General features: G+C 37.5%; 1 protein-coding gene across 3 annotated transcripts in view; it reads left to right on the top strand.

Moving 5' to 3' along the window:
• Positions 1 to 6,891, top strand: part of LOC121079026 (formin-H-like) — a 40,954-nt gene extending 34,063 nt beyond the window's left edge. For all 3 annotated transcript variants that reach the window (XM_040575861.1, XM_040575860.1, XM_040575862.1), the window contains 3 exons: positions 1,759 to 1,862; positions 2,769 to 2,852; positions 6,321 to 6,891. In XM_040575861.1, coding sequence (XP_040431795.1) covers positions 1,759 to 1,862; positions 2,769 to 2,852; positions 6,321 to 6,425 — 293 coding nt within the window. In that variant the 3' untranslated portion in view covers positions 6,426 to 6,891. The remainder of the gene's footprint in view (positions 1 to 1,758; positions 1,863 to 2,768; positions 2,853 to 6,320) is intronic.
• Positions 6,892 to 13,154: the final 6,263 nt, after the last annotated feature.

Genomic DNA, 13,154 nt, shown 5'->3' with positions numbered 1-13,154 from the left:
ATGTGGTTTCTGAATTCAGAGAAAGACTTTCATACTTTGTGCAGTCATTTGGAACAGGTTTTCATTGCACTTCTGTAGTTTGTAAAGAGGTGTAAAGGTTCAAAATATTGAGGTAAAGTGTTGCTATGGTGATATTTAACCTGCCATGTTACTGTGAAGAATTTTAAAAAAGAAATATTAAAGTTTGTCCAGGTGCTTTCGGAATATAAAAAAAATATGCTGCCCATGGGAAATAGAGTTTATCTTAAAGTACAGATGTTAAGTGATACAAGAGCTCTGTCAAAGTTACAGCCGTAACAGAGTCTCTGGGAGCAGGCAATGCAGCAGGAGAAAACTTTGCACAGTTCAGTAGTGAAGTTCAAGAATTTCTTTGAACCAAACTGGTGTCCATCTCTAGAAAGGAGTCCAACATTAATGAAGTCAATAGGAGAGAACAGAATAAAGTCACTCAAACGTAAGACAGACTTTGGAAGGTATTCACAACTTACTTTTGAACACTACTGTAAGGTGACCAGTCAATGGAACTATTAAGAGCTGATAGAGAAGGCATGTAAGTGGATAAAAACTTGTGTTGTGTTCAAAAGTTATAAAAATTTGTCTTTTGAAAATGTGACATGGATGTTGACTATGTCACTACCGACTAATATATCCTATTTCAACCTCTCATAACAAATGTGAATGCCACTTGTTCTCAGCTTTTGGTTTGAAAAGCCCTTGCACCTATTTTGCTGGGCTCTGAGAGTCAGCCAGGCATGTAGCTTAACACCGCCAAAGAGTTTTTATTTTGTTCCAAGAATTTCCAATCCATTGTTTTAGGAGATACAAGTAACTAAATTTAAGTGTATAAGCAAATATACTTTTATATTTATACATATATATACTTTATATATATATATATATATATATATATAAATAAATAAATCATTTACCTTCAATCAATTGTACTTGTCAGGCACAATGTTGGTACCAATTCCAAACAACTAAATATTTTAAAGCCATATATGTAAAGTCATACTTAAAGTGGTGGAACAGCCTTGGTATCAGAAACTGTTGGGAGCTATCAAAGGAGATGAATTACGAGACCTGGAGGAGACTGACTGGCCTCTTCCCTCCTGTATTCCTGGTGTAGATCACTAAGTACTGTTCTCCAGGCCAGAGAGGGAAAGGGACGGGCCAAAAGCCACCGAACCAGCCTTTCCCACCAAGTAGTTCAAGGCACATCCTGGGGCTCATATGCTCAAGTGAGCACAAGAGGAGAAAAACTGGACTGCAGTGTGGGTCGGTTCTTTTCCCCACATTTCATACAGACAGAGCCCTCATGATAGCAGGCTGGTGTAGGGCATACTGCCTACTGACAAGATTTCTTACTGTTACTAATAGGGGAATTTTTATTCTTTTATCTATAATGGAACCCTGAATTTTCTACACAAAGATGTAGTTTGGAAGAATGTTATTTTCATTGCTAATTCCAGTGCTCAAAAGCTAGGAAAGGTCAGATTTACAGCTGCAGCATAACCGTAGTATTGACCTGTTCATTATTCTGCAGTTGCTTGTGGTGTGATTGTATGCTATTTCTTCCCCACAAGACCCAGACATCTTTTAGGACTTCTCTTTGAAAACAGAAGGTTAATATTCCTAGGTGAACGTATTATAGACCCATAATTTGCTAATTTTTCCATGTGTTCTAAATTAGATATTTGCACTCCTTTGAACACAACTGCATGCTAGTGAAATTTCTCATTTTCTTTATTTTGTTAGTTTTAAAAAAAGAATTGGAAAACGTTATTCAGTGCAGAAGGCTTATTAAACCCAAGACAATCAAGGCAACACCCCAGGAGTTACAGTTCTGCAAGGAACTAAAGGTAACATTATCATAACCTTATTGTGGACTGGAGATAAAGGATGAGCAATCTACTTAGTTTTTGCTGAATCCCACCCTGGCAAGGGGGTCAGGAGCATTTGAGGAAAGCCTTTTATTTTCCTCTGATAATGTTTCATACTACAAACAGCAGCATGGGAAGGTCTTTTCAGAGGTTCTACATCTCTTGCTTTTGCTTCACATGCAAACTGGCTGGAGTGGATGAGGAACAGATAGTTCCATGGTCACCCACATTAAACACTTTAGAATAACAGCATTTTTTTTTTAGTTTGTAACAACTCCCTCTACCCTCAAACATCAGGGAAAATAGCACAGAGAAACATCATCCAAGAGCTTGAATAAATCGTGATTATAGGTTGATCTAAGATGATTCTGCCCATGTTAATGGCACGACCGGATGGGTTGGAGCACACTATGAGAAGTGGCTGAGCACCTGTAGGGAGGCCAGTATGCTTCTCAAATAAATACTAAGTTGTCTTAAATGCATACGCTGCAAAGGACCACAATCAAGAAATTTTGTTTTAAAAAATAAGGCTTTGCTTTTGACTCCTTAAGAACTAGCAACTGGAAATATTTGCTTTGCATGCAAAGAGACTGTGCCAAATGTGAGTGGAAGTTAGGACCTTATGATGCTTATCCAGTTCTGTCAATTTTAATAGATTTGGGTAGTAACATTAAATGATATTTTAATAAATTCTCTAACTTTTTTCTTTGATGCCTTAATACTTGCAAGGAAATGTGTGTGCTTGATGTGTACTTATCTTTTGTACAATGTGAAATTTTTGTGACATGAAAATTTTGACTTGAATTCTCTTGTTTTCACTGCTGTTTAATATCTGCTGTAATACTATACTCCTATATCAAATTAAGAAGTTTTATTTTATTACAGGATTTAATTCAGAAATATGAAGGGGATCTATCCCAGCTGTCAAAAAGATGTGATGAAATGAAGAAGCTTTATAGCAATGTACTGGTATGGATTGTATTAAAGTGCAATGAAAATAGATCTACATTTCTTAAGGAAAAAAAGAAACAGATGTAAGAAGTTCCCATGCTTCTACATGCTTTATAGTTATACTGTCCACAGGAACTGGAAAAAAAATAATCCTATCTAACAGTGGCGGAATGTTTTGAATGAATATACGACTTTTACTTTTCTTCAGGACTTATAGCCCACATTTAAGAGGGTTTATGGCCCAAATATCAAAAAGAAAAGTGGATGTTCAGCAATTTTATAAATCCAACCAGTTTAACGGTTGAATGTTTTCAAGATATTACAGAAAACAGCATGTTTTCTGGTGTCTAGCACAAGTTGTATCTTCTGCTGGTAGACAACAGGCTGAGGGCTTTTTTCTAGTGACAAGCTTATTGTCCATGGCATTGATTTAGTTACTGTTATTTGAGGGAGAGAGAGATGGAGATGTTGGTAGTAGCACAGATCTAAAAATGAGCAGAGCAGAAAAGGAGCTCCTTGGGCACAAGATTTCTGATAAACTATCTGTTCTTGCTTGTTCCTATTACATTCTCCCACACTTGCACTGGAGAAGCACCTAATTTTCTCAGTCAATTTTTCCTCTGAAAAGAAGAAACTCATCTAGGTCCAAAACAATAGGAAATGTTTTTTAGGGTCAGAGGGTCACACCAGAAGGAATGATATAAACTCCATGCCACAATTTTTAACAACATAGCGTGAAGATTCCTCATTTAGTACAATGTTCTCAGAGAAAATCAGGAGGCCTCTGCTATGGTAACAGTATTCTCCAGCAGAATAGTCACACTGGGAGGTTTTAAAGAAAGGGATGGCTTTGCTGAAATGCAGAGCTAATCCCTGAAACTAGAAAAGCTTCCTGGCATTTGGAATGAACTTTAAGGCATTTATTTATTTATTTATTTAGGTGTGTGAGGTGTGTGTGTGTGTGTGGTGGGGGTGAAGGGGTGAGAGGCAGGAGGGGGATTAGAATATAGGGAGGTTTTATTATAGGCCAGATTATATATATGTATTATATAACCAGAAGATGCCACCAGGATGACCTTTGGGGACCTATTTGAAGAGACCTTGAAGATTAGAGACATGTTTGACCAAGAAAATTTAATTAGTAATGTTTTACTACTTTTTTTTTTTGTGCCTCTTACAACCTTTAACAAATGGGAAAAATGACACAGCGTAGTGTAACAAGCCATAATAATATGCTAGCACATAAGCAAAGAACTCAGTGCCCAATAGGCGGAAAAACAGTCTAAATGAGAGAATTAGCAGTTGAGTTAGATGAATGAAAATGGTTGAAAAGCATTCATTAAAAAGTGGGGAAACTCACGCTGTAAAACCATCTAGGGACACTGCTTGCCTAGGATATGGAAGACTTTGACTATTTTACCTGGAAGTCAGTTTCCAGAAGGAGCTGGCATGATGCGGCTGGTCCTGCTTGCAGAGCTGTGACATGCCCAGTGAGTGCTGGATGTGTCCTCCTGCACGTCCATGCTCCTGTCATACTCTCCCTGCACAGACATACTCAGCCAGGAGGCATTAAACATGTAAATCCATATCACAGCATCATCTGTGAGATCCTGTTTTCCTTGCTTGGAATGGAAACTCTCATCTGAGACTCTTATTTGTATCTGAACAGGATTTCACTTTTTACATGGCTGGAAGTTTCCTCAAGTATTAACCCAGTTGCTTTTTGCCTCCCTTTTTCCTTATTCTCTAAAGTTAGGCTTTTGATATATTTCTCTCACTTAGATTTTTTTTTCTTCTGAATACTGTTATTACTAGGCAGATCTTTTTGTATATTTATAAAGCAGCAAAAATGTAAAGCAAATATAAAATAGGATGGGTGATCAAAGACCAGGCTATCATCTGAACAGCACTCGGAAGGAATAGTCCAGCTTACCTGGAGGATATCTGATGTAGAAACATGTTGTAGCTGGCCACAGAAGTCATGTTGCTCATAAAACAAAAATCCACAGGCCTACCTTTATGATTTTATATTCTGCTTATAAAATCAATAATGACCTTGGCATGTGACACTTCTATGGAATTAACAATAAATTGTAGATAACTGCCTGTGGTATATCTGTGGGCTATCAACTTCTCACAGACGGTCATTAGCTCCAGGAAATGTCTCTCTCATTACTGTTTAACTGATGGTATGTTACAGGTGAGTGGCGAGGTGTGCCAAAGATCAAGGGCTTGGAGCACCCAGGAGGTGCAATTAGGAACACAACAGGCAAAAGTATTAATCAGGTATCACAGGTTAATGTTAAAGTTTTTGTGACTGGATTATATGTGAGCGGTTTCTTTTACTGTATTTATGAGTTCCAGGCAGAGGGTATGCTTCTAAGAGCATCTTAGATGATGTCCAGGTGAATGTGTCTAGATAATGACAGATACCTGTCCAAACCTTTCCATTTCAGTTGCAATTTGAGATATTGAAATACAACTACATTGCTATTCAGTCTTGGGAGAGTTGTATCTCCTAATTACACAGTAGCTCTCAATTACAGGCAAGATAAGAACTTGCAGCAACACAAGATGCCTTTTTAAACCTTTTGTTGAAGCCTTCGGAGCATATTCTCTAGATTTCTTCTGCTCAATTAGAAAGCCATTTTAGGTGCCCTTATGTTCTTTAACTCATTGATATCATTAAGGACGAATCATTGAAAATGATGGCAAACCTCTTGAATTAAACTTCAGCAAGAGACTGAATACTAAAAATCCTTTTCTGTCCTGGAACTGGAGATCATATGTGGAAGTGATTTTAGTTAATGCAGGAATCCCTCTCCTAGCGCTGAGCTTTGTAGAATGACTGCCTTTTACCTCGTTTTACAGTAGAGCAAACATGATGCCAATATTATTCAGGCTGCTTTTGAAAAAAATTCAATCCATTCAACTTTTTCAGATGAAAAGAAGAAGAGAGCAGAGAAAGGTGTCTATTTTGATAAATTACTTTTTCTTTCAAAAATACCCACATCAAAGTGAATATTTTTGTTTATTTGCAAAATAAAATGTCAGAAAATGAAAACATTTTGGCTTGAATATACTGCTACTATGTCCACTCTGGAATATAAAATATTTCCCTAATGTACTCTTTCATTTATGAATGGATTCAACTAACAAACTGCAAAGTCACGAAGTTGCATGATTTACTGATTTTCTCCTCTTCAGCTGGAGATCTGTAGTCCAGCCAGAGAAGCTGGGTTGTACAGAAAGCCAGGAACAGGCTACTGAGGTAGTTTAATGACAGCTCCTGGGACCACTTTTGCTAGAGATGTTTTGGATCTCAGTTTAATGGATTTTTTAGACAGGTCTAAGTTTTCTACTAAATAATAATAATGTAGACATTTAACCTTTCTCTTGCTGTTTTCATTTCTTTATGGTCTTGGACATGGATAAGCTTATTTGGATAATATTAATGTTAAATATGTTTCTCTTTCAAATTTACAGGTAAAATTTGGGGAACCACAAGACCTAGACTCTCAGGAGCTATTTGGATGGATATCTTCATTCATTAGTGAGTTTAGGAAGGCCTGTGTTGAAGTCATGCAGTAAGGACAACCTTATTCTTATAAAGAGAGGAGAGAAAGTGAAGTCCAGGAAATGTTTAAGTTAATTGTTTTGAAAGTTGCCCTTCCAATATGGAGTAAATACCATATAGTCTGCACATCAATATATTTTGATTTTGAGAGGTATTCAATTTCTAGTGTGTAGTTTTGTAAGTGGTATTTGACCTGTAGGATCACAGATTACTAATGAGACTTTCCTTCATTTTTTCTCATGTATGTGCTTTTGTACCTTGAGATGCCTGTACACTTAGAAAGGAGGCGTTCTTGACGTTTTATAATTTCTTTTTCATCTTTTTCTTTGATACCCAGTCTTCTGACATTTAATTATTACTTTCAGTGAATGAATTTATATATGGTAATCTAATTTGTAATTATTTTTGCTGTAGTTTTCTAAATAATACTTCACAAGTTTTACAATAAAATGGGGAGCTAGTCTCCTCTGTGGATAACATTTAGCAAAAATTCTTGTTTGTCTTCAGCTATTAAAGTATTGCAGCTTTAGTATTTAATGGTGAAAATATCTGGTTGGGTGCTTTTTTCTCCCCAGTAGTACAATAAAGCAGTGCTTTTTTTGGCTAATGTAATGAATTTGGGTAAAATACTGTAGAAGCCAATCAATATGTGAAATTTGCATTGGTAGGAAGAGAACAATATCAGAGCAGTGAAATAAAAACATGTCATGAGGCATCTAAGTAATGGATAGTGGAAGCAATTACCGATGGTTTTCAAAAGCAAAAATACTTTTGCATTTGTTGGCTTTTCCATATTTTTAATTAGAATAATTACTTTGAGCTTAAAAATATGAGAAGAAAAGGAAGATTATAAATGCAAAGACAGAAATGGATGTGTTAAACACTGAAAGCAGAACACAGTTCTACAAGGTCATTGATAAAATTTAGCATTTTCTGTACCGCTTTTACAAACAGTGTTGTTTGATAAAAAGTGTACTCCTTGACTTATTTTAGATCTGACTGCCCGGGTCTCACAATTTTTGGGCTTTAATAGAAAGTGCAGTAGAAGGAAATGCTGAACACTGTCCTTGGCTTCAATACTAAAAGGAATTAGGGCTAACCCCTCTGAAAAGTTGAGATGAACTTAAATCTAAAAATTACATTATCAGAACCTTCTCTCCACTTCCATATAAAATTTCTCTACATCCAGCATTTCATTTGCTGTTCCACATGTGGCCACTGCTGAGTGCCTAGGTGTTCAGAGACACCTCCAGTAAAGAGCCTGGGCACCCTCCAGTTAGGTGCTACCATGGTTAGATTTTTAGTGCTGGTCATGCCAGACAGTAAGAGACAACTACCAGAAATGTAGACATGCTTTGACACTGTCTGAAAAGTGGATATAAAAGAAGCCCCAGTTTTTTTCTTGTCTTGGCCTCAATATTTTAAAGGACATCACAGGCTGCAGGTGCTGGGAGCTTAACAGCTTCTGATGTGCCATGACTAGTAGCACACCTCTATGCAAAAATTCAGAAAAGCATTCCTGTGGTTAATGTGGGCATCAATACAAAGGCAATCGCTGTATTTCACATCAGCCATGATACATCTGCACAGGGAATAGGATGCAGCTGTACCCTTGCCCTTTGCTAGGTACTGGGTGCTCCCATTTGGAAGCCAACTTGGCTCCTGAGGGCAGGTGCACACAAATTCTGTTTCAAAGAATTGAGCAGGGATCACAAGTGCACTTTTAAAATCCTAGTTCCAGCCTTTCCTTTGAGTAATCACTGAGGAAGTGAATTCTGCACTGAAGGATTCAAATCCCTATAATCTGCCTCTTAAAGGTGTTCTGGCCAAAAGGTGTGCTACAGGAGGTATCAGGTGTTTATCGAGTGTGCTGATGGGCAAAGATGCAACTGCTCCAGCTGTGTCTTGGAGGAGGCAAACCACCTGTGAATGCCAATGGGCCTCACTGCTTAGGTTCTCTGGGTTATTCAATCCCCTTTATCTCAGGGGATTTCTAAAAAGGTTTTTGAGAAAGGAGCTCAACAGACTGTGTGTTTGATACACTGAACATAATTTTTCAGGCACCTACTTATCATATATAGAAAATGTTTTGTGTGAGGGAGCAGGTGCCTGAACTGCATTGCAGCAGGCACAGTAGTGCAGCCCCCTCACCCCTGTCACTGATGTCACTGATGTCCGTAAACTCTGGCAATTCTGCATTAAAAAAATTCATCATTTTGGCTTCTCAGCAGTTTTGTCAGCTCTATGCTTCTAGTTAAGAACATGCAGTCATGTTTCACAGCTGCTAAAGGAATGCAATAAAAAAATAAGTAGCAAAAATAGTAACTCTGATACTTATTTTACATTATTTACAGAAGCAAATAAAGGGATTTAATCTTAGAGAAAACTTTTGTTTTCTAAAATGGCTATATTGGTCTCAAGTCAGCATCAGAACAGTGACACCTGGTTGACACTTAAGTCAGTAGCATCTCTATATATCAGGACCTATAACATCTATATGTAGGAAGAGCTGCAGCTTAGATCAGTCCTTTTTGACTGGAAGAGGAAAATTAAATTCTTTAATTTCTTACATCTCTGTCTCAGAATGCACTATCCAGTGCATATATGTACACTGTAAACAACATTTGCAGTTTTTGGTGTGCTATTACTGTGCAAAAATCTGAGCCATCTTCATTTATATGTGAATCATGTAAGATAATTCTGAATACAAGTGTCATTTCCATGGTATCAAGATCCCTGCATCCCTGAACAGCATTCGTGATGGTCATGACAAGTTTCGTGTTTTTCTACCATTACCTTAGCTCAGAAGTCCTGGGAAGTCTCTTTTAACTAAATAGTTTTCTCTCTCTCTCTCTCTTTTTTTTTTTCATGACTCACTTTTTTTTTCCCCTAGTCTTTTTTCTCTTTTATTATATCTAACAGCTTGTACTTGTTTTATAGCTCAGCTGGCATGGCTTCTTCCAATTAAAAATATATTCTACACAGTAATCGATATCTGTGTCTTTGTGTGAATATCCTGGAGCATTAATTAAAAAAATTAATGACCAAGTACCTCCTTGGCAAGAGATTCTAGCCCCTTCAGAGAGCATGGAGCTTTCCTATGGAGTGGGAGCTTACAAAGGAGACGTGTTTCAATTTTCTCAAACAAGCTATTTCTTCCATTCCTGTGAGTTTCAGAGGCCTCCTGATTTATATGTAAAAATAAATAGACCTCATTCCCTTGTTAATTCCTTTTTTTTTTTTTTTTCCCCAAATTTTATTTTGCCTAAGTCTGGACTTCTCAGGTCCCTTATAGCCAACTGTATTACTGAGTTTTAATGGTATTTATTTGTAAAAGATAACAGGTGCTACACCTCAACAAGATCTAAGTCTCCCTGTGGATAATTTCTGTGGAATCCTTCTTTAGCAGCTGACAGTTTTATCTTGCAAACCTGCAGTCATAAAAGTCAAAGTTTTGGGTGAGCCTCCTGTTTGTGGAAACTAATACAAAGCACTCCTACAAGTTCTATCGTATTTTTAACTCTGGGTAAATTGTTGCCCTACAAAATGTGCTAAGCTTACTTTTGGCATATTATGAAATACAGAAGTTTAATAATGATGTAATTCTGCTTAGCAAAATTTGTCTCAATATTCAGTAGTGTGAAGCAAAGCTGTGGGTCAGACGCTGTACTGATTTTTGGGTCATGACAGCCCAGCTGTGTAAGAACTGCTTGCTACAGAAATAGAGATCTCTTTTGATAGTTTACTTCCTTGAGATAGACAGTGTGTAGAGTACTTCAGGGAGAACAGGAAAGATAATTTCTGTATTTCATATTAGGCATTAAGTGTCCTCAGCAAAAACCTGGCAGAGGGAAGAGCTGTTCACTGGGATCTGACCATGTACGTAAGAAACTGACTTTTTCCACCTGCTCAGTGGATCAGTGTATTCAAATCTGCCCTTAGAAACACTGTAAGAAATTGAGCTCATATATGCACAGGTCACTGATTTGACTCGAGCTCCCAAAGGGACCTGTGTTACATGTGTACCAGCCCTCACAAGGGCTTTCCAAGAATTCAGTTTGAAATACAAACATTTCTGCCCAAGACCCAGAAATTTCCTAGAGTTTCCTCAAACTAAAAACAGGTGTAAAGACCTGAGATTATCCAGCACTAGACTGAGTGGAAAAAAAAGTTAACTTCTGTAACTGGACAAATATATCCTAGGACCATGGCTGAACTTTTGTTTTCCAGCTTTCCTATTTCTTTCTTATTTGAACTGCTGGAAGGCCAGGCAACAGGCAGAGTGGCCCTGCATATTTTGTATAAATGAACGGCACAGCAAAAATAAAAATTATGGTCACTTTTAAGGTGTTCTTTGCATAAAAGCTTTGAAGTCACCTATGTATGCTGGTCTTTTAGTTCAAATTAATGCCTTTCAAATACAAACACCGATTGTATGAGAAGAAAAAGAGTGTGTTAGACAAAGAGAATAAAAACATGGGGTCTAAAAAGGGAACCTGTTGGGCACTCGCTGTAGAACAACCAAAGCCTGAAAGTGTTCTTAGAAAATACTCACTCCTGTGCTTAAGAAGTTGCTGCTAATGATGACTCAGAAGAACCACAAACAAATTTCAATCTGCTTGCCTTAAAGAAGAATGTATTAAAAAATTCAAACTGCAGGCTCCTTTGACAAAGTGCTGAGGTCGTCCGACTCAAAAAGCTCTTGGAGAGATCCTTCCCTGCATCACTCACCAGAAGTTTTGCTGTGGATATTAACAGAACCAAGATTTATTTTCCTGATTGGAAAGAATTGTTCAGACTGCTGAAATGCTCAGCCTTTAAGGTTCCTTATCAAATAAATGCAAATATTCCTTTTTTTTTTTTTCCCTTTTTTTTTTTTTTTTCCACTTTTACTGGTCAATACCCAATTGGAATGTACCAAAAGTAGAACTGTTCATTTTATTCTTGGGGTAGCAAAGAAAGAGAGGCGTTTTTTAAAGAAAGCTCTAACTCTTGCGAGCATGGATACTCTGTGCAAACAGGATTTTTTTTAGCATTGAACCTATTTCCCATCACAACATATTACTGCAGTTGATGTGATACATCTGAGAAGCTGACTGAACTTTTTGGGGTGTACGATGCAATGATTGCAGGGACCAAAAATTGTGCCTAAGCCTGTTTCCGCAGGCAGCAGGGATGAATTTTACCCATTGAGAATATTTCAGTCAAGGGCAGTCAGCAGTAATTAAAAAACAGAAAACTACTAAGTAGGTAAATATTGCTTTAAGCTCATTTTACAAATAAGACATTTGAGACAAAAGGTTTCAGATGCAGATTTTGAGTCTCTGGACGCAATTTAAAAATGCTGCAGTGTTTTGAAATATAAATATCTGATACTCCTTTGCTTACACAAGGATAAATAACTGGTGGTGTATGCTATGCTGATGTCATTTGCTCATAACCACTGCACTAAAAAAAGAAAATGACCCCTAAGGTTATTGTCCAAAAAGTTCAAGTCCTGATGAACATATTTATACCAAATTTTTTTTTTTTTTTTTTTTTTTTTTAGCTCATAGAAATTTTCCTGAACAAGCTCTGTAGGACTTGGCCTGAAACAATGTAATTATAAATAGAAATTTTCAAAACAGAACCAATTTTTCAGCCAGTAAATAATTCCCAGATAATATCCCAAGTTGCTGTCATTAATGCTTAAATGAACTTTGTTATCTGGAATTCTGCCATTTAAAACAATCTGATGTCTTACTTTGTTGTCAGGAATTAAGCTGATTAAGGAAATTAAAACCAAACAAAATCCTTTTGATTATGGATTTACTGAACTCGCCCTACGAAAGGACGACAGGGCTGTGATGACTGTACTCTCCAAGCTGAAGTACAGCTCTCACTGTATTTGATGGAACAGTCCCATGGTCCTGCACTGCGCCGAGCTGACTGATGCTTCTCTGGATCTCAGAGCTTCCCATCGAGAGGGACTGATTGTACCACATCCGTGTGGGTGTGTTGTGCAAAGCAGACATTTTGGGGAATGAAATTTAGAAAACTTTTGTGATTTTTTTTTTTTCAACCACTCCCCTTGCAGCTGTGGAAAAATATTGATGTATTGAGCTGCACTTGGAATATGACTGTCTAGAGACTGGGACAGTCAGTTGGAGGGAGCAGGCATAAATGCCAGTCAATCTTTCAAGAAATGTTTGTATATTTTTATATTAGATGTTCATTGTCTAATATAAAGAGTGCCCATTGATACAGAGGACAGAGCTCACATTTATCTCTCTTTGGGACAAGGTTGTAGGCTATAGACTGAGGAGCAAGAACCCCTGGAACCTCATTTCCTCATTTCATGCCCCTAGAGCATGGTGAAAACAATTCTGGATCCAGATGCTCAGACTTTATGCAGAGCCTGTGTTTTAGGAGCCTAGATCCTTTCTATTTGTCTGTCCCTTTCTGCAATCCATGAGCTGAGTTCAGAGACACTCAGCTTGCTGCCAGGAAGAGTGTTCTGATACCTTCCTCAAGGGCCTGGAACACATGTGAAGTCACTTCTACGTTAAAGCTTTTTTTATCTGAATCCTTCGGGACTCAAATAATTGCTTATTAGCATTCATCTTGATGAAGTCATCCAGTAGAAAATCTTTGAACAGCCATTGAGAGAAAGCTCAGTGCAATGAAGTCAGTGAAATTTTGTTGTCTGCTGAAAGAAAGGCAATATTTCAAGCTGAAAATCCCATAGATAGGCTTCTGGTATT

The sequence above is a fragment of the Cygnus olor genome, chromosome 16 (genome assembly GCF_009769625.2).
Source record: "Cygnus olor isolate bCygOlo1 chromosome 16, bCygOlo1.pri.v2, whole genome shotgun sequence".
NCBI classification, from domain to species: Eukaryota; Metazoa; Chordata; class Aves; order Anseriformes; family Anatidae; genus Cygnus; species Cygnus olor.
This window is presented reverse-complemented; position numbering and strand designations above follow the sequence as displayed.